The sequence below is a fragment of the Lontra canadensis genome, unplaced genomic scaffold (genome assembly GCF_010015895.1).
Source record: "Lontra canadensis isolate GAN:19392208 unplaced genomic scaffold, GSC_riverotter_1.0 scaffold22, whole genome shotgun sequence".
In the NCBI taxonomy this organism is placed as follows: Eukaryota; Metazoa; Chordata; class Mammalia; order Carnivora; family Mustelidae; genus Lontra; species Lontra canadensis.
The window spans coordinates 785,161-809,807 of NW_022631016.1; the positions used below are offsets into that span (position 1 = coordinate 785,161).

Here is a 24,647-nt window from a genome sequence, read left to right on the forward strand (position 1 = left end):
TAGCCTGCTCTTGGGGAGGACCTGGCGTGGCCCCGGGCGCAGCCTTCCTGACTCTGAGCGTTGTGGTGATGGGGGTCCTCCGAGCCTCCTGCCCTGCATGGTGACCCTCCTTGCCCTCCTCCTCTAGGACGTGCTGTTCATCCCAGGCAGACGTGTGGTCCAGGGCCGTGGCCCCCAGCAGCCGTTGACCAGGCTGCCTGGGAGATGACAGCCTAGGGCCAGGGCGTGGGATGTGTGGTTCTCTACACTTTCTGGGAAGCTCTGGGGGACGGGGCACCCATGGCCACTCACGGGGACCCTGAGGTCTCAGCTGTTGGTCCTGAGCAGGCAGTGGGCAGGAGCCCGAGGAAGCCCGCATTCTGCTTCCCCAGCTCCCTGCCCCACAGTCGCGCACATGCACCCGCGAGCACCCGCAGGCCCAGAGGGCCGCACCCGTATACTCAGTGGGCGGAGCCTGCGCTGCGGCCGGAGCCCTTGCTGGCCTGCTGTGGGTGCAGCCATCCCTCCTGGGGGATCTGGGGTCAAGGAAAGCGGGAGGGACCGGCCCTGGCTCTGGGCAGTTCTCACTACATTCCCCGCGCTGCCCTCCCACTACTGGCCTGTGTGCGCGTGTCAGGGTCTGTGGTGACCTGGGCAGAAGGCACGGTGGCCACCCCGAGGGAAGGAGGAGGGTTTGTTCCAACACCCCACCCAGGAAGGGCCCCGAGTACTTGTGGGGCCCCTCCTCCCACCATGCGGGGCACCCCCTGGGGGTCGCCTGGGTTTGCCTGCCCCGTGAGGGCGGTGGGGAGGGGCGCGGCCGTGCCGCGCAGGGCCCCTGGCGTGCGAGGTGCCAAGGTCACTCACGGCGCTGTCGATCCCCAGGGTGAGCAGCATGATGAAGAAAATGACGGCCCAGGCCGAGGACAGCGGGAGCGTGGCCAGCGCCTCCGGGTAGATGATGAAGATCAGCCCGGGCCCTGCAGACGGGTCGTCCTGTTGCCGCCGCCGCAGCCTCCGCTCCCCGCGGGGAGATGACCAGCCCCGCCAGCGCCCGCCCTCCCGGGGCGGGGGGTCCTCTGTCCGCGGAACGCAGGGGACACCAGGCCGGGTCTCCAGGTCATGGAAAGCTGACGTCCGCTGGAGACTCGCCCCTTGTTCCTCTGGGTCCTCTGGTCTGTGTGGGGCTGTGGGGGCCGGGCGTGGTGGGGGTGGAACCAACCCAGAGGTGGGGGGGCTACCTGCCCGCGGCCCTGGACAACCTCCCGCTGGCCTCCTGGTCTGTTCTCTGCACGTAATAGACACGTGTGCGCCCGCACGCACGTGTGCTCTCACACACGCACATGCACACGCGCGCACGCAGGCGGACACGTGTGCGCATCTGCGCTGACGTGCGCACACTCGCCACTCACTCACGGCGGTACATTTAGCAGCCCGTGAATATTTGTCCGCGTCAGTAGTGACTCTGCGTCTGATCCTTACAAACCAGGTGAAGAACACGGAAACGCTCGGCTCGGCGAGTGCGGGAAAGGGGCAGGCTTCTGTGCACGCGGCCGCTCCTGCGACCGTCCCCGCGGGGACACGGGGGGCGGGGCCGCTGCATGGAAGACAGGCACGCCGGCAGGGGCGCCGCCCCCGCACCGCACCACGGGGTCTGGGTGGGCGCGGGGCCCTGGGCCGGAGGGGGCGAGGGGGCGGGCCGTGGGGAGGGGCGGGGTGACGACGGTGTGGGCCTCCGCCGGACTTGCGGCCGTTTGGCCGTGAAGACCCAGAGCAAAAACATTCCCACGGGAAGCTGTAGTGCGTCTCAGGGTCAGTTTTAAAAGATGGGCCTGCGTGAGGCACTCGCACGGCCTCCCGCGCCGTTACGCACGAGGACGGAGCTTCCCCAACCTCTCCGCTCTCAGTGGGGCCGCGGCGGGAGGCAGCCGGTGGGATCCGGGCTTTGAGGCATCTTTGCAGAGAGCAGAGCCGAGCTCAGGCCTGGGCTCTCCGCAGTTCCCGCCCGCAGGCGAGGGTCACCGTCCCCGCACGGGGTGGACGGAAGCTCATTACGGACCATCTGAAGCCTCCACGCCACGAGCCTCAGACCCCGGGGAAGAGGCGGGTCGGCTCCGCGGAACGTGATGTCCGTGTCCTCGCCCTTCGGTTCCGTACCTGAGCTAACATTTCACCCTGTTTTCTTGAGAATTAGAGCTGTAAATGACATTTACTTTACTGGTCGCGGAAATGCACAGAAGACGCTCACTGCACTTCCAGGGCTAATGGAGGTTTCGTAAGCCGCTGCTATTTATCGTAAAAAAGGGCAGAAGCACGGGAAATGCATAAATGCAGCAGTGAGTAAATTTCACTGCTCTGTATTTATTTGCTTTATGTTCCCATTCTCTTGCTTTTATTGGATTTCTTTCCTGGAGGCAAGAATGCGGACTTAGGAAGCACGCGCCCAGCCCCTGCTTTCCCTACCAGTCCCGGGGGGCGGGACCTCTGCTTCCTACTTCCCAAGTGCGATCCAAAGGCCTAGCGCACAAGAGCCAGGAGTCACATGGAGGCTACCGGCGGCGCGCAGGGGCGGGGCGGCCCTCTGCTCCCCTCGGACCCTCACTGAGCAGCCAGCCGGCCCCCACTCCGAAGTAAAAAGACTCAGGAGGAGATGAGTCAGTGACACCCACGTGGGCTCTTCTGAGCCTGAGGCAGCCCCAGGAGAGGAGGGGCCTTTTCAGAGAAAGTGGAGGGGCGAGGACAGACTCCAGGGGAAGAGCCCTCCCCACTCACCCCCAGAATGATCTGACGCAGGCCAGGGCTTGCGGTGATCTCAGGAGACCCCGGGGTCCCGGACTGATCCAGTGCCACGGCATTCCTCCCACGCATGAGGACCGCCAGCCCCACGAGTGCCCAGGGGGCCCCTTCCGCACCCCACGCCTACACCTGGCCTCCTCCCAGGGCCCAGCCTGCTCGCTGGGTCACCTGTGCCCACTCCCCCCCTGCCCACTTCTGCACGCAGACAGCTGGTGTGTGCGGCTGGCTGGGCAAGCGGGCTGGGAACAAGGGTCTCTGTTGTCTTCGTGCCCAAGATTTCATGATTCCTCTGGTTATTACCCAAAGCCCACCTACGTATGTTGCGATCACTGGGGGTTTGGAGGGAAAAGCTTTGGCGCTAATGAAAGGCTTGTGTGTGAATCCACCGGGTTTCTCCCCGGCCTTGCTCTCCCACCCTGCCGGCTGCGTGGCTTGGAAATGGTCAGGGCTCCCACCCCTGAGCTGTGTGGGCCCCCTTCCCCAGTGTAAACAAAGACAAGGCCTACCCTGAGGCCGTGAACCACAGCCTGTCCTGCAGCCCCAGGGCCTCTGCACGGAGCTGGTGGCTAACGGGGCAGGGGTGGGGTGTGGTGGTGTGTTGCTGCCCTGGAGGCTGTGTCCTTCTGCGCACTGCCCCCCCGCCCATCCCGAACACATGTGACTCGGTCTCAGGGCCTGCACGTCTCCCTCCTACTGTGTGGGGAAAACACTCGGGGGGACTGGGTGGACACGGCTGTGGGGACGGTGGCCTGCCCTAGGGGGACTCACCGTCCTTGGCCACGTCCCCAATGGGCACGCTGTGCTTCTGGGCCATGTACCCCAGGAAGGAGAAGACCACGAAGCCGGAGGAGAAGCTCGTCAGGGAGTTGACAGACGTGGTGATGACCGCGTCTCTGGGAAACAAGACACACGTCCCAGCCACATGCTGCAGGAGGGGTCACTCCCTCCCTTTGTCCTCGATGCGCCCCGTCCGGGGTCAGGCGGGCTTTGGAGGGTGCTCTTCCGGGGGCTCCCTGGCCCCTCCTATGGGCGGCACTGCAGACAGGCTGGTGCCCAGGGTGGCAGGACCCCCATCGGAGTGGCTCTAGGCTCCGGGTGTGTGCAGGCTTTGGCCCAGGCGGACCCCTGGTGGCCAGCCACGCGCATCTGCCCGGGAGCCAAGGGCTTCTGACATCAGGACTCGGTGCAAAGGTGAGATGGTCCGCATCAGCAGCGTGGGGGCCCTGGGCGGGCAAACGGAAACCAACGGGGTCCCCACCCACGCTCAGCAGGGGGATGTCTGGCAGGGTGTCTAGATGGCTTGCGCGGACCTGGGAGAAATGCGGTTTTGGGGATGTCTGGTGGGGCCCCGATGCTATGCGTCTGTGTGTTCCCGGCCTGGGGGACCCCACTCGGAAGGCTGAGAACTCAGAGGGCCAGAGGGAAGTAGAGGTGGGGGAGCAGGGCTGCCGGAGTGGAAGGATGTCTGCCGAGTGCCCAGACCCTGGGGGGACTCAGGCAGAGGCTGCCCCCCGTGTGGGGTGCCCACTTTGCTATGCATGCTTTGTTATTTTTACTGCATTTTCTGTCCTCATGATGTGAAGGAAATAAACACAAGACCATAAAGGTCAGAGAAAGCAGGTCCCAGATGGACTCACTTTTGTTTTTAGATGGACTTGGGGTCCAGCCTTTGGCTGCAGGTCAGCCTGCCCTGGAGCCCAGTGCCCTGAGCACCCCAGGGAGGCCTGGCCCTGGGCACCAGGAGGCAGCGGCAGCTGGGGCCTGGCAGTGGATGGAGGAGGGGGCAGAAGTCAGGGCCCTTGGTGGTGACTCCGGGAGGTGGTGAACACCTTCATCTGCTAGTACTTTCCTTAGAGCAAGAACCAAATTGCCTGTAGCTTCCACGGTCCGGCTCAGAGGCCCCACGAGCATGGTGTGTCCCCCTCCCCGTCTCTGGGGACATGTCATGTCAGAAGTCAGTGGCCCAAAAGAATGAATACTGTTACGCTGAAATAAATTTTAAAAATAAAAAAAAAAAAGAAGAAGAAGAAGAAGAAGTGCGTGGCCTGGCAGACCCTGCGGTGGGACTTACCGGTAGCAGTTGTTGGTGAATTTATTGTAGCTGGAGAAGGCGATGAGCACCCCAAACCCCACGCCCAGCGAGAAGCACACTTGGGTGGCGGCATCTATCCACACCTGTGCGGGGCCAGACAAGAGAGGTGATGCGGGCGCGCGGGGCCTGGGACACCAGCTGTCACAGGGCCGCCAAGGGCTCCACGGGAGAGGGGCGCTGACACACAAGATCGTCATCAACGAGCCGTCGGAGCCACGCGATCGGGGCAAATGCCGTCTCGGGGATGTGCCTGCCGCGTCCCCGGCCCGAGAAAGGCTCGCAGAGGGGCGCCGTCTGGGTGCTTCATTGGCGACTTCTCCTGAACGGCAGCAACGCTCTGCGCACGGCCAGACTTGCAGGTCACATATGATGATGCCACGGACATGGCCGCCTTGGTCAGACGTGCCCACGGATGTCCGCGTCTTTCCCGCGGCGTTTAAAGCCACAGGCTCACGGTACGCACATGGCGATACCCGCGGAGAGGCCGTGAAGCCCGGACAGCGCAAGTGCTCGCCGGGGGCAGCGCAGCTGGGGCGCACATGTGCTGAGTGTAAGCCCGCGGCTCCTAGCTGCACTGTGTGGTATTTAAAAAGCCACAACTGTTCCTGTCAGGGTGATGCAGAGACCACCTGGGCATGTGGGCACTGCCTCACCCCTACACAGCCCCGGGTGGGGGTGGAAAGCAGCTGAACCCCCCGCCACCACCGGCATCACCCCCAGGAGGACCACACCTGCTATCTGAGGGCTCTGGGAGCTGGCTGGCCCTGGGGACTGCCCCTGAGTGTCCAGACAGCCCACGGTGCAGGCCTGTGGGTGAGAACCCTCAGACCATGACAGCAGAGCTCGGCTGGGAATGCCCCAGGGTGACTGACCTCAGTATGACCTCACGAGGGAGCCGGACAGGATGCAGCAGAGGAGGCCGGAACCCAGGGCTCCGGGCAGTGCCACCGGCCCGTGCACCAGGGCCAGCAGAGCCGCTGTCCTTCAGGCAGCCTGCCCGGAGTCTCGGGATCACCCCGCTGTCAGGGACAGTGTGTTCCAGGCAGTGGGCTAGGACTCGGCGTGCAGCCTCAAGTAGCTGAGGGGCGAGTGGGCCAAGGGGCCTCGGCTCTGCCGTCCCGCTTGCGCTGGCCATCAGTCAGCTCGCTTGGCCACCGCAGGCAGGGGCCATAGTCCTGGGAGAGCCCTGCCCCTGCTTCGCGCCTGGCCCTTGCCAAGTCAGTGCCCACCCCTGAGACTTTGCACATGTGATGCCCCCTCCGAGATGTGCCTCCCGGACAAGTGTCCGGGCCATTGCTCACTGCCGCCTTGAGCACCCAGCTCTGGACCCGGTCCGGGGCCCATCCTGGAACCCACCTGGCAGCCTCTCTGGGCCCACCTAGAACTGCCTTCCTCCACCACTGGGCCCCTCCTCTCCTGCTGGAATGGGAGCCCTCCGGGATGGGACTCTGTGCCCCAGCCCAGACCTGTCCCACCCTGTGCGACTGCCCCAAGGGCTGCAGGCGAGCGAACGAGGGTCTGGATGCCATCTAAGGACGCTGACCCCTAAGGAGGAACCCTTGTCCGTACAGGGATCCAGAAACAGATCCCCAGGATGCAGGGCAGCCTCTGTGTCAGAGCAGAGCAAGGTCCGGAGTGCCAGGGATGTGGGAAGAGACACAGCAGATGTCCCTTCTGTCCTGTCTGCTCTGGAAGGGCCCCTGTGTGGCACCTCTGCTCCTGACCTGCCCTAGACCAGCAGGGATGCTGGCCAGGCGTCCAGCCTGCGGCGGGCTCCATCAGGTCACTCCAGACCGAACCCCAGGGGATGGGTGAGGGTCAGGCCTGGGATAGGGCTGGGGAGCCCTTGACTTGATCAGGGCCAGCTCCTGCAGCTGTGTCCCTGGGGGCATCTGGGGCGCCTTCCTCCAACAGCTAAGCCCCAGAGAAGGATGCCTAGGACCACTTGATCTCTGAATGGGGCCACCAAGAGTCTGGGGGTGGAAGTATGGGCAGCACCTGGGCCAGAAGGAACCCCGGGAGGACACCCCAGGATGACCCCAAGCCAGTGAGGTGCCGCCCCTGCGCTATCCAAAGGTCAGCCAGGACCCTGCAGCAGGACAAGGAATGGCTCCACCCTCTGGACGGGGGATCACATGGGCCTGTCCCTTTGGGACCGCAGGCTCACTGGAGCCCAGGGGTTGTAGGCTTGCTCTGTCCTGGTCTATGCCCCTTCCTAGCCCCGAGCTGACAGGTGGTTGGAGAGGACAAGACACACTGGTTTGTCGAAGATATCCATCATCTGCCACCCATCGACTATGTGTTCATCAATCACCTACCTATGCACATAGTTATCCAACCGTCTATCACCTGTCCATCTGTCTATCATCTATGCGTCTGTCCACCTGTCATCCACTCACCCATCCATCCATCATCTGTGTATCCAGCCATCTGTCCATCTATCCATCAATCATCTGTCCATCCATCCATCATCTGTCTATCCATCACCCATCTATCCGTCTGTCTGTCCATCTGTCCATCCATCCATCATCCAACTATCATCATAATCTATGTATTCACCCGTCTATCGTCTATCTGTCCATCTGTCTGTCCATCCATCCATTATCTATCTCTGTGTACCTATCGTCTTCCACCTTCTACCTGTCCTCTATTGTCTAATTTCTGACAACCTCTCGTCTGTCATTTACTCTTTGCTTCACACGTGAGCCTCTTTGTGCACGCACGGGCACCAATCTAGCTTCCTCCTGTGCGCTGCCTGGTTTTCCTGCCCAAGCACTAGCTTCTTTATGTTGCCCTCATGTTATTTTCTTTGATTTCCTCATCACGGCCTCTGGCCACTGACCCCACAGCCACTCCCCCTGCAAGCATATCTGCGGCAGCCCTTGGCTTCCTGGCGTGGACACTGTCTTCCCTTGCCCGTGCAGAGCATGTATCTGCCGTTCTCTTGGCCTCATTGCCTGTCCTTGCATGGACTTCCCAGTGGCTCACCCAGTGCCATTTTCCCTGCCCTTGTCCATGGGTGCCTCCTTCTGCTGCTCCCCCACTCCTGAAGACTTCCTGGGGGCTACAAGCCACACCTGCTTCCCCTTCTATCTGTTCCTACCCATTTCCACTTCAGGGCTGTGCCTTCCTGCATCCTGGTGGGTGCCACACCCGACTCCCCAACACCTAGTGGCTCTGGGTAATGATCCTCCAAACATCCCCCTGTCCCCAGCTTCGTGCCCCCCACACCCCAGCTACCCTTCCCCATTATGTCTCATGGCCCTGCCACAGTGAGTCCCCTGGGTAGCCACTGGAGTCCCCACCATCTGCCAAAATCGAGGGCACCTGCATTTTCCATGATCTCCTGAGAATGCTACTTTTTCCATTATCCCTGCTGCCTCCGGCCAACGGTCACTCACATTTCTGGGCCCTGTTTCCCTAAAATGCTGCTGCCCCTTCTCTCCCCCTCTCTTGGGAGACCTCTGTCTGTCCCATGGCCTGGCCAAGCCCCTCTCTTCCATAGGCTGTCTCTGAGTATTGTGGTACAGAATGATCGTTCTCTTTGTCGAAGTAGTGTGTGGACCACCTGCAGACTTAGTATTTGATGTGAGTGAGTTGGCCTCCCTCGTGCCATGGGCGCTATGAGTGTCTCACCAGCGAGCTTTGGCTTCCTGGGGAGGGAGCCCTGGTTCACGCAACCAAGATGAACCAGAGCCGGAGCTCAGACCTGCCCTCCAGGTAAGCGGCCGCGCTTCCTGGCACAGGCTGGGCAGCCCAACGGCGCTCGTCAGAAGAAGCTGAGAGGGTTCCTCCGGGAAGGGGGATGGGTCGAGGGAAGGACGCCCACTGGAAGCCGCCTTTCAGTCAGTTCTCATAGGAACACAGCAGGGCTCTCCTCCCTTAACTTTCTCATTTGGTCCACTCAGCTCCCGGCTATGCCCATGTCACCCAACGGTGAGCCCTGCTTGGTGGGGTCCCGCGTGCAGCCGGGCTGCCCGGGCTGCCTGCATGTGCCACATCTACAGGCTGAGTCAGAAATTCCGGCCCAGCTACTGCCTCCGGGATCTCCTGCCCCAGAACACAGTAGTCCCATGGCGTGGAGCCTGCCCGTGCGTGTGGCCCGGCGGGCCGCGAGCGGAGGGCGTACTCACAGAAGACTCGCAGAGCCGACGGAAGTCTACGCTCAGGTACGCTCTGATGCCATCGATGGCCCCAGGGAGAGTGATTCCTCGCAGAAGCAGGGCGAAGAGGACCACGTACGGCATGGTGGCCGTGACCCACACAACCTAGGAGAGCACAGCGTCATCAGGTGGCACCAGCCACCTGCTGGCAGGGCGGCCTCAGGGTCACCCTGGTGGGTGGCCTTTTGCTGGGAAGCCCATAATCCCACACATTTGCAGGGTGCTGGCTCAGCAAAGGTCCCTGCAGAGGGCGTTGCCGCCCTCCATCCCGAAACTTTCCTAGGACTGAAATGGGACAGATAATCTGGCAAAGAAGGGACATTCTTCTTCTGCATTTGGTCTGCAGCAGTGGGCGGGGAGGGGGCTGCTGAGTTCCTGAGGAGTGAGACGCACTGAATTTTGAGAGTGCAAATACACACTCATGTGGTGTGTAAACGGTGGGCCCTGGGCTGGGGGCAGGGAGTAGCCTGTCCTTACTGAGGCTCTGGGTGTCGGCCCGTCACTACCCGGATATAGCAAGCAATGGGCACATTTTGGTCAAAATTGCTTTGGGTGCCCAGATAAAAACCAAAATATTTTTATCAGTAAAAAACTATTTATGTTGTGCTTGTGGTCATGCTGGAAACACCCTGCTGTGAGTGCCTTCCCTTGACACCATCATTAACCACGGCCAATGGTTGCTCCCCAACCTACCACAGCCCAACTCTCCACTCCCCAACCTACCACGGCCCCCGGCCCACTCCGCAGCTGGCATGGCCCGCAGCCTCACCTTCCCAGAGGTCTTCACTCCCTTCCACAAGCTGAAGTAGAGCAGGACGATGACCAGCACCAGGCAGGACGTGAGCTGCCACCGCGGGGGACCCAGGTCATCAATGCCACGGCTCTCGTGGAGGTGCAGCACGCCGCGCCTGCGGAGGAGAGGGTGGGAGAGGCGGGTCTGTCACGAGCGGCCCCCCACCACCCAGAACTGGAACCGGAGAGCTGAGTTTGCCCAGAGCCCTTTCCTCCCCCACCTCTGCCAAAACACGAAGAAGTGTGCCCCAGCCTGATGGGACCGGAGACCCCCACTCCGGAGGGTCAGGCCCACCGGCCCCAGCTGAGAGGTGGGGTCTGTGCGCTCGAGGGAGCCCACAGCAGCCCAGCCCTCACCTCTCACCCTTAGCACCCCTGAATTTTGGAGCTGGGAGAGGAATGGGTGCTTCCGATCCGAAGGAAAGGAGCTTCAGGGACCGGATGCAAGGTGCCCAGGGGTGCGGACACCGTGGGGTGGGCCAGGGTCCCATGTGCAGGGCTGAGGCTGAGCGGACTCGGAGCAGTAACGCAGGACATGCAGATGCCTCTGAGGCGAAGAGCTGACGGCGCTGGCTCCCGGCTCCCGCGGCCTCGAGGAGGGTCCGCAGGTAACAGACTCAGGATTACTCTGCTCTGGGCTCGCTCAAGACCCGCCTCCGGGAGGGGATCCATCATGAAGACAGAACATGAGGCCGTGAAGACAGAGCGGGACTGCGGGCTGGTGGAGCACGGCCTGCGCGCCAGTATCCCCGGGGGTCCCTGCAACCACCTGCAGGGACCTGGGCGCCTCCCCACACGGCGTCCCCTCGGACCCACCGACCACCTGCGGGACCGGTGGTGGGACCGTCACGTGGGTCGTGCACCTGCTGCCTCACCTTCGCAGTTGGGATTCTGAATCGAAGCTGATGCCAGGTTGTGCTGCTCCAGGAGGTGGACAGGCCCCATTAGGATAGGAGCCATCACTGCCCAGGTTTGTGAGGTAAAGAAAATAATCCGGACACCCAGGTCAGAAAGCTCCAGATCCCAGAGCTTCCCACTGGCTCTAGGCATCACGGGACCATGTGGAGGGATTCGGGTTTTCAGACTCCGGAATCAGGCTTGTGGCAGGGGCGGCGGTGAGGGGCGTGAACAGAGCCCATGGCACTCCCAGCTGCCCAGCACTGTCCAGACTGTCACATCAACCTCTCTCCTTTCTAGAGTGCGGGCCACCCCCCGAGGTGACGCGAGCCCCTGCCCCCACTAGACACACACATGTGCTGTGTGTTACACATGTGGTGTGAGGTCAGGGACCTGGAGCTCCCAGGGCAGGAGGAGGAGGAGGCCCCTGCTGGGACAACACTCAGGCGGCTGTGCCTTGACTGTCCTCCCCAGGGCTTCACCACCCCTGGTCCTGTCCTCCCTGGGCCTGTTCCCCATGGCCTGTCCTCTTTGGGTCTGTCCTCCAAGGGCTTGTCCTCCCCGGATCTGTCCTCCCCAGGGTCTGTCCTCCTCAGGGGTCTGTCCTCCCCGCGCCTGTCCTCCCTGGGCCCTCCCCTGGCAGGAGACTTCCCAAAGCCTCCAAGCCCCGTCTCTGTGTCAGGGCCCTCCCCCTTCCATGTCCTGGTTCCCTAGCCAGACCTTGTCCCCAGCCTCCTGTCACTAACAGAAATCTCCTCAGAATGACAGTGCTGGGTGAGGCCACATGCCCGAAAGCCCCGTCACACCTTGGCCTCCTCACAAGGCCCCCACACATGCATGTGGGTCACACACCTCGGCCTGGAGGCAGGTGGCCATTTACTCATTTGTCCAGGAAAGGAGCCCGGTGGCCCGTGTAGCCTCCTAGCCGGGGGGGTTTGCTCAGGCTCCACAACCCCACACATGCTGGGTTCACTTGTAAACACTTCAGATCAACTCTAGAACCAACGTGTCTGTACAGGTTCAATTCCCTCCCAAAGACGAAAACTCATCTGGCTCTGAACTTCCTTGAACCTCCTCAGACAGTTTAGGGGACAGGATGCTGCAGAGGGCCACTGGCGCGGCGCGGGAGCCAGCATATACCGACCCTGCCTGGGGACCGCCCCCAGGGCCTACAGACAGCCACCGGCACAGAGCGGGAATGACACAGATTAACTCAGAATGGGCAGAGGACTTAAACTTAAAACTTAAACTTAAAAACTTAAAATTGCAGGTTCTCGGAAGAAACAGTAGGGGTAAACCTTTGTGACCTTGGGTTTCTCAATGGATTTTCTGATATGACAAAACAGGTAAATTGAGTTCATCAAAATAAAAAACCTTTTGTGCATCAAAGACACTATCAGCAGAGTAAAGAGGAAACTCACAGAATGAGAGAAAATATTTCCATATCATACATCAGACATGAGACAAATATCCAGGATAGATAAAGAGTTAAGACTCTCGAACAGAAAACCGCTCCAGAAAGCTCAGCTTGAAGACAGACAAAGCAGGTGCATCTGACCGGGAAGCTTCTGCACGGGGAGGGGAGCCACCACCCAGATGAAGTTGGCCTGCTGATGGAAGGAAACACCAGCAAGTCACGTATTTCGTAGGAGGTTAGTACCCAAAATATACGAGAAACACATACAACTCAACAGCAGAAAACAAACAATCTGATTAAAAAAAAAAAAAGGGGGCAGATCTGAACAGACATTTCTCCAGAGAAGACATCCAGCTGGCCAACAGACACAGGGAGAGAGGCTCGACGCCCCTCACTGCCCAGTAAACGCACCTCAAACCGCAGTGAGTTAGCATCTCACACCTGTCAGGACAGTTTTTATAAGAAAGTCAAGAAATGACATGTGTTAGCAGCAAGGTGGAGAAAAGAGGCCTCCATGCACAGTTGCTGGGAATGCACACTGGTGCAGCCACCCTGGAAAACAGTATGGAATTTCCTCTAAAAATTAAAAATAGAACTGCCCCATGATCCAGCAATCCCACTTCTAGGTATTTATCTGAAGAAAATGAAAACACTAACTTGAACACACATTTGTACCCCCCACACTCACTGCGGCACAATTTACCACACCAAGATACCGAAACAGCCCGTGTCCAGGGACAGATGAACAAAATGTCCGTCCGGACGTGGAATATCGTTCAGCCTCGAAAGGAAGAAAACAGACCTGCTACAGCATGGAGGGGCCTGGAGGGTGTCATGCTCAGTGACATAAGCAGACACAGAGGACAGAGGCTGGACGACTGCTCTTATATGAAGTCCTTAGGTTGTGAAACTCATTGAGTCAGAGAGTAGGACATTGGGTGCCGGGGGCCAGGCTTGGAAGGGGCGGAGAGGGAGTCAGTGCTGCATGGGAGCAGAGCTTCCGTCTGGGAGCATGAGAAAGTCCTGGAGACGGATGGTGGTGACGGCTGCACAGCACTGTGAGTGTGCTTAGTGCCGCTGAACACACTTAAAAACGGTCCAAATGATACGTTTCATGTTGTGTATAGTTTATCACAATTTAAAGAAATTCCCCCAAATGAAAGCAAAATATGTTTCAGGAAAACTAAAGCAGAGAAAATTCGTTGCCAGCAAGCCTACGCTGTAAGGCGTGTTAAAGGAAATTCTTCAGATGGAAGGAAATGAAGCCACGTAAGGATGGGAGATCATCAGAAATAGCAACTATGCAGGTAAATACACAAGTTATTCTTCTATTCCAAATTTATTTAAAATGTACCTATTTAAAGCAAGAAGAGGAGCAACATAGCATGGAGGTTATAACATCCTGGAGGAAGAAAACCCAGCCAGGGACGGGCTGGGAAAATGGGAGTGTGTTGTAAGGCTCCTAAATTACATGAGAAGTGGGATGATGTCATCTGACAGTAGACAATGAGAAATTAAAGATGTACGTTGTAAACCCTATAAATGACCACAAAAGTTACAATAAAGCTTATTAGCCAATAGCATAGCTAAAATGGGAGCCTAAAAATTAATTAATTCAAAAGAGGGGGATACCTGGAGGGACAAGAAACAAAGAGATGGGACAAATAGAAAAAAAAATAAAGATAAAAGACTTAAATCCAACCATCGGGTTAACTATTGACTGGGAACCCTAAGAACTAGACATTGTTTTGCTGGATGAAAAAGCAGGGACAGCTCTACACGGTCTACAGGAAGTGCTCTCACGATACAACCCACATGGGTTAAAAACACAAGGACAGGAAAGGTACCAATGCAAACACGATCCACTGGGAGACAAGGGTGATCACTGCTGCCAGGCAGAGCAGTTTCAGGGTGAGGAATGTGACCAGGAGCGACACCTGGAACTGCAAAGGGGTCCATTCAAAGACTTGCTATCCGTAAACACACACACACTCTGTAACACCACCCCAACATGCATGAATGAAGTCAACTGATAGAATCGGGAAGACAGAGAGGCAGATGCACAATCACAGTTGAGTCAATACTCCTTCTCAGCAGCGGGGGGGACAGTGGACAGTAAGGTGCTCCCACCATCCTGCACACAGTGCAGCTACTTCCCCGTGACAGCAGAACACCTGTTCTTTGTAAGTGCGCCTGCCATACCCCCCAGGATTAAACACAGACTGGGCACCAAAGGTCTCAGGATGTTTTTGGGATAATGAAGCTTTACAAGAAGAGTATGTCACTCAGTCTGAATTAAATCAGGAATCAATAATAGAAGCATATCTAGAAAACCTCCAAAGATTTCAAAATTAAATGGGAAGCTCCCCAAGTCTCCCATGAGTCAAAGAGGGAATCACAAGGCAGATCAGAGAGTATCTTGAATTGAATGGAGTGGAAACACAGCACATGGAGCTTTGCGGAGGCAGCTAAAGCTGTCTCTTGGAGGCAAACGTGTAGCTTTCTAGTTTACAGTAGAAAGTAGGTGAAGGTGTGCTAAGTGTCTATAGAACTGGGGGACATTTGAACTGGTTGGAGTTACATGGCCTGTTTTGGGGTTTCCAAGCCCACAGGCCCTGTCCTGACTCAGACTTCACATCCATCCTGCACCATCTCTCAGCCCTGGAGCTACAGCCATGAGCCTCTGGTTTTGGCTCTGAGCCTGCCATGTCTCCTTGTGCATGCCCACTAGGGACTGAAGTTGGGGGTGTGGGCAGGTGCTGGGGCTGAGGACAGCACTTCTGGGGCAAACACCAAAGGCCCCACTTTCTTGGGTAAGATGTAACGAAAGTAGCAGTGACATCGTGCTTCACTCTGCAGTCTCGGTGGAATCCTTTCCAGACCTCCAAACAAAGACAGGTAGTCCCAGTGGTGTCACATGGTGCCTTTCAACCTCTCTGCCAGCTTTTCATCTCAGACTTGTAAGAGACGTCCTAGCTGGAAACCTGAGTCCTCATTTTGTTGGTGTAATGACGGAGTGAACCCGAGACAGCCCTGAGCACCTCTAAGTTCCCCTTGGTGCAGGGGCCCTGAGCACGGACCCCCAGGTGCTTATCCACCACTGTGTCTGCCTCTCCACTTTCTGGGACAGAGGGTTCCCGCAGACCCCTTCCCTCTGATCACGGCAGGCTGAGTGCAGCCCGGGCACAATCTGGCAAGGAGACACCGTTACATCTGGTCAACAGCAGTGCAGTGTTTTTCACCAAGAAGAGCAAACAACTTTCTCTTCCTCTGGACCATTCTCACCTGCTCAGCAGAGCAAGATTCCCACCCACACCCTTGAAAGCTTCCCTGCATCTCCGTTTCTCGCAGCTGCTGTCTTTCAGGCAAATTGAGAGGGACAGATGGCAGGCGGGCTCCGCTGGCCTCTGAAACCAGCCTGTCCCTCCCGAGCGCTCCGTCTGGCTCGAGGCCCCTCCCTTTCCCTTCCCTGTCCCTCGCACACATGCACTCTCCTCCAGTCCCAAACCAACAATAACATCTTCCTAAACACACCAGCACGTCCTGTGGCATGTGACCATCACCCTGCCCTGGCCACACTCTTTCTGACCACGACTCAAGGAAACCACCTGTGCTCCCGGCCGCACCTCCAGACCTGGCAAACCTGCCTCCCATGTTCCTGCCCCTTGATGCCACTTTCCACCATGGAGATACGGTGCCCACACAGGGCACAGAATTCCGGAACAAAGCATTCAGATTCTCAGAGTCTGAAACATAGCGTCATTCCAGGTGCTGAGTGTCTGCAGGTCCCGTGAACACCCACCACCCAACACCGAACCCCCTGCTGGCAGCGCATTGCCAGACGCTGTGACAGCCGCGTTCAGCATCGTTTCAGGAGGGCTCCTTGGCAAGTGTCTGGATTCTGAGGGGAAACGATGCACCCACAGGGGCATCAACAGCTCTTCTAGCCTCAGTCACCTAGATGGGGACAAGGGGAGGGGGGCAGGAGCCGGTTCCGAGAGGACCCAGAGAAGAACGGACTTGGGGAGAGCCACGCACCCAGCAGATCATGGAGGCCACGTGGTGTGGAGTGCGGGGGACGGGAGGGCACCAGGAAGGCCCCTGGATGTGGGGGCCGAGGAGGGACTAGGGCAGGAACCGGTGCTGGTTTGTAAAGAAAGAGGAACTTGTCAGGAAAAGCAACAGTGGGACCCCCTATAGGGCAGGTCCGTTTGGCAAGGTTGGAGGGTGTTTTCTGTGTGCAGGGCCCAGGTGGGAGGACAGTGTGGCTGAGCCCGGGCCCACGCTGGAGGCGGCCCTGCGGACGCCGGGTGGGCTCGCCTTCCTGCCACAGGCAGCCTCTGGCCAGCCCCCTGCCAGGCACATAGCAGCACCCATGGGACCGAGCAGCCGTGGCCTGTTCTGCCTTCCCCTGGCACCGAGGTGTCCCCCTCCAAGGGTGCCTCCGGGCCGCTGGAAGCGGGATTTGGGAACGTGCCTCCAAGAGCCCAGAGGACTGCAGTGCGGACACGGGACAGGGGGACAGGGGGACAGGGGGACAGGGGGACAGGGGTCCTCACCGCACCCTTGCGGGGCAGCAGGGGGAGCGCTGCTCTGCCCTGTGTCCCTTCCTTCCCGGGGCCGCCAAGCACAGTGAGTACCGCGGCCCCGGTCCCCCACTCACTCGAAATACTCGGTGGCAGGCGTGGTCCTGAAGGTGTCATTGGGGCCGGAGCTGGAGTTGCCGGCGTGGGCATCCGAGCAGTTGGGGCTGTTCCACGTGTTGTTACAGTGGACCCACGGCAGGTCCACGGAGAAGGACGAGAAGAAGTAGTGCAGCGCCCAGGCGATGATGACGTTGTAGAAGAAGCCAACGTACAGCGAGATGAGGATGACCGTGAAGCCCACGCCTGGGGCAGGAGAGCAGAGAGCCGTCAGCAAGGTGCCCGCCCACCCTCCTTCAGCCGTGCTGGCTGTGCTCCTGCACCAGAAACTGGGCCATGTCTCTGCACACCCAGAGACCGCTCGTGAGAGCAAGGGTGCCAGACTTCATGCTGTGATCCCAGACAAGGGGCTGCACCCCAACCCCCAAACCTACCATGGCCATCTGTGTGCACACAGATCATCTAGGGTCACCCTGGTAGAACCAGGTCACCCACAGACATACAGGGTGACTAACGGCCATATGTGGCCGTCCACCACCACTCACAGCCACTCGGCAACAACCGAGGTCATCCAGGGCCACCAGGCCATGCAAAACCATCAGAATCATCTATGGCCACCAAGAGTCAGCAAAGATCACCCCAAACCATTCAGGGTCACTCAGGGACATCCAGAGCCACCAAGGAAGACCCAGATCTCCCAGAGCCATCCAGGGCCACCAATGGTCCTTAGAAACACAGGTCCTCAATGGCCACCGACAGCTACCCAGAGCCATTCAGAGACATTTATGGACACTCATGGCTGCTCATACCCCCTCAAGACTACCCAGGGCAAACAGTCATCAGGGTTCATTTCACAGCTACCCAGAGCCACCTAAAGTCACACAGAGCCATCCCTGACCACTCAGGGTCACCCAGAGCCATATATGACAGTCCAGAGTCAGCTGGGGCCATGCATGACCATCCAGGATTAGCTGGGACCATGCATGACCGTCCAGGGTCACCCAGGGCCATGCACGACCGGGACCATATATGACTGTCCAGAGTCACCCAAAGCATGCATGACTGTTCAGGGTCACCCAGGGCCATACATAACCATCCGCGGTCAGCCGGGGCCATTCCTGATAATCTAGGGATAATCACCGGGGGCCGTGACCATTCAGTCTCCTAAAGCAAGCCAGGGCCTTGCATGGCGACCTTTCCAGGATCACAAAACCTGGGATTTGGGATCAGTCATTGAGGGGCTCCTGGCTCCCTGGGAACTAGGGCAGAGTGGCAAGTACTCCTTGGGGCTGTGCCATCCTGCCTGGTGGCAGGTGGGTCTGGCCTCCTCCCACTGGCCAGGAGCCCTCTTGCTCAGTGCTAGGTAAGCTCCACTCCATTCCCCGCTCTGGGGCTCCACCAGGCTCCACGGGCAGCTCTTTCCATTTCAACTTCCTTTGCGGCTTTGCGGACACAACTTGACTGGCCTGGAGCGTTGATTTGCTCCTTTAAAGCCTGGTTAGGTGCTCTGCCCGGTCTTGCTCGCTCGTGGCTGAGGCCGTAGCTAGGGGAGGAGCACGCCTTCAAGGTAATGTTTATAGGAAGTGGCTTAGGTGTCTTTCCTGGATGTCCCCCTGAGGAGAAGCAATCCTCATGCTCAGGGCATCATTACAGATCTCTCCCTACCCTGGAATCAAAAAGAGAAGCCTGACATTTACTTGTGCGTATCCATCAGACAGATCCTGCATCAGGAACGTGCTAGAAAGGAGACAGTTCTGGTACGTAAACCCTCTTGGAAAACGTGTGTCGTAAGCCGTGATGATGAAAAGAGCAGTTTTCTTTGCAAGGGCCTCTCGGAGTGGCAGTGGTCAGCTCTGAATAACGTGACGTTGCCATTCTGCTCCCTGAGTTCCTGAGGACAGAGGCTCGGTTGTGATTCACAGCAAACCCACCCAGGCAGCCGTGTTCCTGGGAGCCGTGCCATCAGGGAGCCGTGGTGTCAGGCAGCCGTGTTCCCGGGAGCCGTGTTGTTGGGAAGAGCAATCACGTAAGGTTTTCTCGGGCAGCGCCCGACCGTGGATGCCTGACTTGAAATCGTTTTAAGGTTTAAAGTTTGTGTGCAAGACCTCAGCTTGAACGTGGGAAACTCAAAGCAGCTGTGAACCAACAGCAGAGCAGATTGGAGTCCACTGTGTGACCCAAGAGCTAAGCCCCGCGCTGAGTGCACGGCCCTCCCTCTGCACTGGCCAGGTTTCTTGACCTTCACTCCAGGGAGACGAAGTCGCCCCCGAGAACACAGGGGCTCGCCCCTGGTTGCCTCGCACCAGAGGCTCCTGCCCACTAGCCGCTGCCCCCAGGGGCCCATGCGTCAGCGGGAAGGGCATGGCTGCCCAGGACAGCGGCCGTGAGTGGGGCAGACAGAGCCTCACGAGCTCCCCTGACGTGTCGTTCATCACAGGCCGGCTCGGGACAGTGACCCGCCACCCCAGAGTAGCGGGCTCAGCCCTCTCCTGCGTTCCCATATGGCCTGCTCCTGCCAGACTCCGGCGGAGCCTGGGCCCACGCGTGAGCTCCGGTCGTAGGTCTCATCATCAGTTCCCCAGTTTCTGTTTTCCTTAGTATTTCTTTACATTAACTTTAGAACATTTAACCCTTCCATTAAACTGGGTGTATTTTGTCTCATTTTAAGCCACTTTAAATTCTTTTTAGAAAGAGGAGCTTGATATTTCACATTAAAATGCTGTTGAGTACAAAATATCATCCTTATTTTACATTCATAAAACAGGGTGGCGGGGCGCCTGGGTGGCTCATTGGGTTAAAGCCTCTGCCTTCGGCTCAAGTCATGATCCTGGGGTCTTGGGATCGAGCCCCGCATCGGGCTCCCTGCTCAGCGGGGAGCCTTCTTCCCCTCCACCCCGAGCCTGCCTCTCTGCCTACTTGATATCTCTCTCTCTCTGTCAAATAAGTAAATACAATCTTAAACAAACAAACAGGGTGGCCGGGTTTCCACGTCACACGTTAGGGTCTGCATGGGACACAGAGAGGGGGCGTCCTGGGAAAGCAGGCACTCGGGCCTCGCAGGTGTGGCCACCCTGTCCCTCCCCACCACCCACCAGAGCCGGGTCACATGAGCAGCAGCATGGACACCGGCTTCAGGAGCACGTCAGGGACGCCCGCCACGAAAGATGGTCCTCACGGAGCAGCCTGGCCTTCCCGACAAGGGTCACTGCGTGTCACGGTGAGGAACGCACAGACCCCTCCCATCGGACCGGGCGTCCTTAGCCTCTGCTGGGTCTGCGCGCGTGCGCCCGTGCGGGAGGAGAGGCACAGAGACAGGGAGACAGCAAGAGAGAGCAGATAAGGAGAGATAGGGAGAGACACACAGATAGGGAGAGAGAGAGGGAGAGATAGGGAGACAGACAGGGAGAGACAGATAGAGGGAGAGAGAGGCAGAGGGGAAGAGAGATAGCGAGAGACAGGGAGAGAGAGAGTCCACCCACAGGGGCCATGCGGGCTGGGGCACAGCCCTCCATGCGGACAGGTTTCCACAACTGGACAAAGCTTTCGGGCCGTGTGGAGCGTGGACGTGGCCCTATGGCACGGGGTCAGTTTCTGAAGAGCCGACGCTGGCCGCGGGCGCTCAGGAAAGAGGATTCGCTCCGGGTGGGGGGGTGCAGGCTCGGGTCCGGGAGAAGCCTGGAAGCCCACGGAAGCAGACGCCACGGCCGCAGTGCGCGCGGCAGCAGGGGCCAGCGTTCCCCCACGCGTCCCCAGGGGGTCACCCGAGGATGGCGCACTTCACCTCGCTCTGGATGGAAATGCCTCTGCGGGGAGGGCGCCGAGCCCCCACAGGCTCGGGCGACCGGGGCGGGGGTCCCCCGCATGCCGTCCCCTGGGCCCGTGGCCTGCCGTTTCCTGTCGCGTCCCTCCGGCGGGGGTTTGCGGAGGACGAGGCTGACGTAGGCACCTCATTTAAGTTCGACCTCCGCGAGTGACCCCGCGAGAGGGACGCCCGGGCCCGGCACGCGGACGGGGTCGGCCGGCCCCGCTCCGGAGACGCGAGTGGCGCGGAGGCGGGGAGGCCGCGCCTGGCTCCGACTCGGGGCCGCGCGCTGAGGGAAAGGCGGCCGGGGCCGGGTGGGCGAGCGGCCGCTCGGAGGAGGCGCGGGGCGCGGGAGGGGCCTCACGGCCGGTCTCAGCGGCTGCGGTGGGGGAGCCCCGGGGAGCCCCAGCCCGGGCATAGCCTCCGTGAGCCGACGGCTGCCCTCTCTGACCTCGACTCACCCACCCGCCCCGCGCGTCCTCGGAGACCGGGAGGGCTTCCGCCCGCTGCAAACACACTGACTTTCCGGCTTCGGAGGAACCGCCACGACCCATCTTACAGGAAGTTTCCTCGTGAAGCTGGGGGTGGGGACCACGCCACATCCCGGGTCTCCCCCACCAGGCCTCCCTGAGCCATGGGCTCCTGCGAGGCAGCGTGGCTTGGTGGGCCGGTGCACTCCGGAGGTGGATGTGGGGCTTGAGACGGGTTGGAGCCCGTGCCCCCTGCCCCTGACGAGGGACAGGGCGAGACCCTCAAGCCCACTAACCCTCAGTGCCCGGACGTCCAGAATGGGGACAACGCGGTGTGGGTCCTCCCTGGGGCTCCCACAAGGGTGGGGTGAGGTGACCATGGAACGGCCGGCCACGGGGCAGCCCCTTGGCTCAACAGACGTGTGTCTGCTTCCTGGTGCCGCGACTTCGTAGAGGCAGACGGCGGGCTCGGTGAGTACCCAGAGAGCTGGCCTGCCGCTCGGAAGCCCCCAGAGAGCAGAGGCCTAGTCGGTATGGCAGACGGACAGATGACCGCAGATACAGACAGACGGTGGTGGACGGAGGGATGGACGACAGGTGGACACCCGACACATGGACATGCACGACCGCTGTGGTCACAGACAGCTGATGCCCTGCAGGTGACAGGGAGCTGGATGGATCCAGAGAGGACAGACAGACAGAGAGCACCGTGGCTGGCACCGCGTCCCTCCAAAGCTTGTCTGCTGAAGCCAAAGCCCGGTACTGCCTGGTGCAACCTCGCGGGGAGGCAGGTCTCCGCACAGCTGGGCAAGCTAAGGTGCGGGTGTCGGGACGTGCCCTTGTCCAGGGTGACGGGTGTCCTTAGAGGACACGGACATCTGGTTCCAGAGACGCGTGCAGAGGAAAGGTCTGGAACGGAGCCTGTGCCCCAGCCCTCCGAGGGAATCGGTCTTACCAACACACCTGGATTTTGCATCTCTAGCCTCTGGTCACGCGAGACAACAAATGTTCCCTGGTTAGACCACCCAGCCTGCGGCGTTCCTGCGGCAGCCGGACAGACAGCGACAGATGCGCGGGGGAGCACAGAGGACAGACTGACAGACGGACGGAGGGTTGGCCTATCTGCCTCACTAACAACGACAGCACCACTAGCGACTAGCAGGCCGGCCTCACTGGACAGCAGGGGCACATGGTCCCAAGGCCTCCGTCAGCTTGGCCTCCTACAGTAGGACCCAAATGGAAATGGGTCTGAGCTCATGCACTTGTATGGGGAGGAGAGGGACAGAAACAGGGAGACAGAGAGAGATGGGGAGAGAGACAGGGAGAGACACAGACACAGAGAGAGACACAGAGACAGAGACAGAGAGAGAGACACACACAGAGAGACAGAGATGGAGAGAGACAGAGTCAGGGACATGGACATTGAGGGGCATAGAGACCTAGCAGAGCAGGACCGAGCACACACACCAGGTAGGGGGCTCGCTCTGGGAGCCCTGAGCCAACGCAGCCTGTGCCACAAGAGGGTGTGAGGGCCGTTACCTTTCAGGACGGGGCAGATCTTCCAGACGCCAGCAGCCCCCTCCCTGTTGAACTGCCCCAGGGCCAGCTCCATGTAGAAAAGGGGCATTCCGGCAATGACCATGAAGAGCAGATAGGGGACCAGGAAGGCGCCTGTGGATAGGACAGCTGGCTCAGCCCGGGGGCTGGGGGAGGCCACCTGTGATCACCAGAGTGAGACCCTCCCACTGCCATGTCTTGGGCACGACCGTCTGCTTCTCTGGAAGCTCCCTGCACGGTCGCCCTCCAAAGGTAAGTCCCGGGCTGTGTGGGGCAGCCTCTGACCACCACGCCTGGGCGCCCCCATCATCAGCGCTCTGACACGTCCCTGCTGAACCCCAACCACCCCTTGTGCCAAGTCATGAGATCAGCCTCGGAGCAGGGCAGGCCCCCCCAACAGCTTGGCTCCTGGGGCTGCCCACCCCGCCTGGCCCGCACACCTTGGCCTCTGCCCCTCTTGAGGGGTCAGTCCTCTGGGCTCTGAGGTCCAAGTCTGACCCTATGGAGGTTGTGCCACCCTTCCCCATTTCCCTGTCTTCAGCGTCCACCTCGGTCCGGGGCTACAGTGGACAGGGGAGCTGGAGGAGCCGGAGTCCGCCCAGCGTGCCGCCCCGTCCTCCTGGAGCTGCACTTGCCCCAAGCACGAATCCAGGGCCCCACGGCTCTGCGTCAGGTGAGGGGTCTTTGCCGCGCCTCCCTTCCTGGGATGGGGAGGGGGAGGCAGGGAGGCCCCGCCATTCTGCTCAGGCCTCTTGCTGCCCCCTCAGGGCGGGTGTGCTAGAAGGCCCTCCCGGGGGGGCTCCTCCAGACCCTCCTCCGAAGCCTCGAGGGACTGATGGGCCACCAGAGCCCACAGGGGAGCGAGCACCCGCTGAACTGGCTTCAACTTGTGGGCAAAGCTGTCACTTGTTTTCCTCTTCTGCCTCGAGCCCGGAGCGCGTTTGGGAAGCGGGGTGAGGGCTCTGCTCCAAAGTCGAGGGCCTCTGTGCACGCCCACAACACCACAACACGGACTGAAGTCGGCCCAAGACTGAGGGTGTTCGAGGACTTTCTTTCCAGAGCAAAAGTCATCTTTGGAAACGGAAGGCAGAGCCCTGGTGCCTCCCACCACCTCCTCCTGGGCTCAGCGACCCAGCTAGGGAGGGCAGGTCCCGCAGGAGGCTGCCGGGCCCTCTGCTCCTACCGTCTGCGCGTCCCCCGCCCCAAATGCAGGCCCTGCCTGGGTGCACTCAGGAGCCGCGGCCCCCCAGCCCGCCCGGGACTCACCGCCGCCGTTTTTGTAGCACAGGTAGGGAAACCGCCAGACGTTGGCCAGGTCCACCGCAAAGCCGATCACAGACAGGAGGAAGTCGATTTTCTTGCTCCAGGTCTCCCGTTCTTGGGTCCCCAGGGGCGTCTGCGTGGGGTTGGCGAGGGTGGAGTTTGTGAGCTGCACCCCATTTTGCTCCTTGACCAGGACAAGTTCCACCGCCTTGGGGCCCATGGCGTTGGGTTCCTTAGCAGGGGCCGCGACGGAAGACATCGGTGCCACCGGGCGCTTGTTTTCGCTCATGGGCGGACGGGAGCCTCAGACTCCGTGCTCGGGGCCTGCAGCGGGAAAAGAAGCACACACAGAACCGCGACGGTTTAGGAGCCAGAACCACCGTGGCACAAGCAGCGCTCGGGGGCAACTCTCTCCATGTCTTTGGGGGCAGAATCCATTCCAAGCAGCTAGACTGACAGAGCCAAGGTTGAGGACAGCAGGACACGGGCTAGATCTCGTGGGGGCCGGGGCGGGGGTGGGTCCTGAAACCTCACAACAGATACCACCTTGCTCCCTCTTTCCCTGGCAGCCCTCTCTGTGCCAATTACAGTGCAAAGCTGTAGACCCTCTGGTTCTGCTCCGAGTACCGATGCCGAATGTCACCTCCACCCTCCCCACAGGGCCAGGGATTAATTTCGCAATCTTCACCTAGCACCCAAATGTAAGTCTTTTGGGGCACCCGGGTGCCTCAGTCGGTCCAGTGTCTGCCTTCTGCTCAGGTCATGATCTCAGGGTC

The 24,647-nt window shown here is 59.8% G+C and overlaps 1 protein-coding gene across 1 annotated transcript in view; it reads right to left on the reverse strand.

Moving 5' to 3' along the window:
* SLC6A3 (solute carrier family 6 member 3) overlaps nt 1-24,160 on the reverse strand; it is a 33,425-nt gene extending 9,265 nt beyond the window's left edge. Inside the window, exons 1-8 of the mRNA XM_032861932.1 lie at nt 23,875-24,160; nt 22,591-22,722; nt 16,800-17,025; nt 9,800-9,938; nt 9,001-9,135; nt 4,847-4,950; nt 3,544-3,668; nt 847-959 (exon numbers count right to left, since the gene is read on the reverse strand). Of these exons, the coding sequence (XP_032717823.1) occupies nt 847-959; nt 3,544-3,668; nt 4,847-4,950; nt 9,001-9,135; nt 9,800-9,938; nt 16,800-17,025; nt 22,591-22,722; nt 23,875-24,160 (1,260 nt within the window). The remainder of the gene's footprint in view (nt 1-846; nt 960-3,543; nt 3,669-4,846; nt 4,951-9,000; nt 9,136-9,799; nt 9,939-16,799; nt 17,026-22,590; nt 22,723-23,874) is intronic.
* Nucleotides 24,161-24,647: the final 487 nt, after the last annotated feature.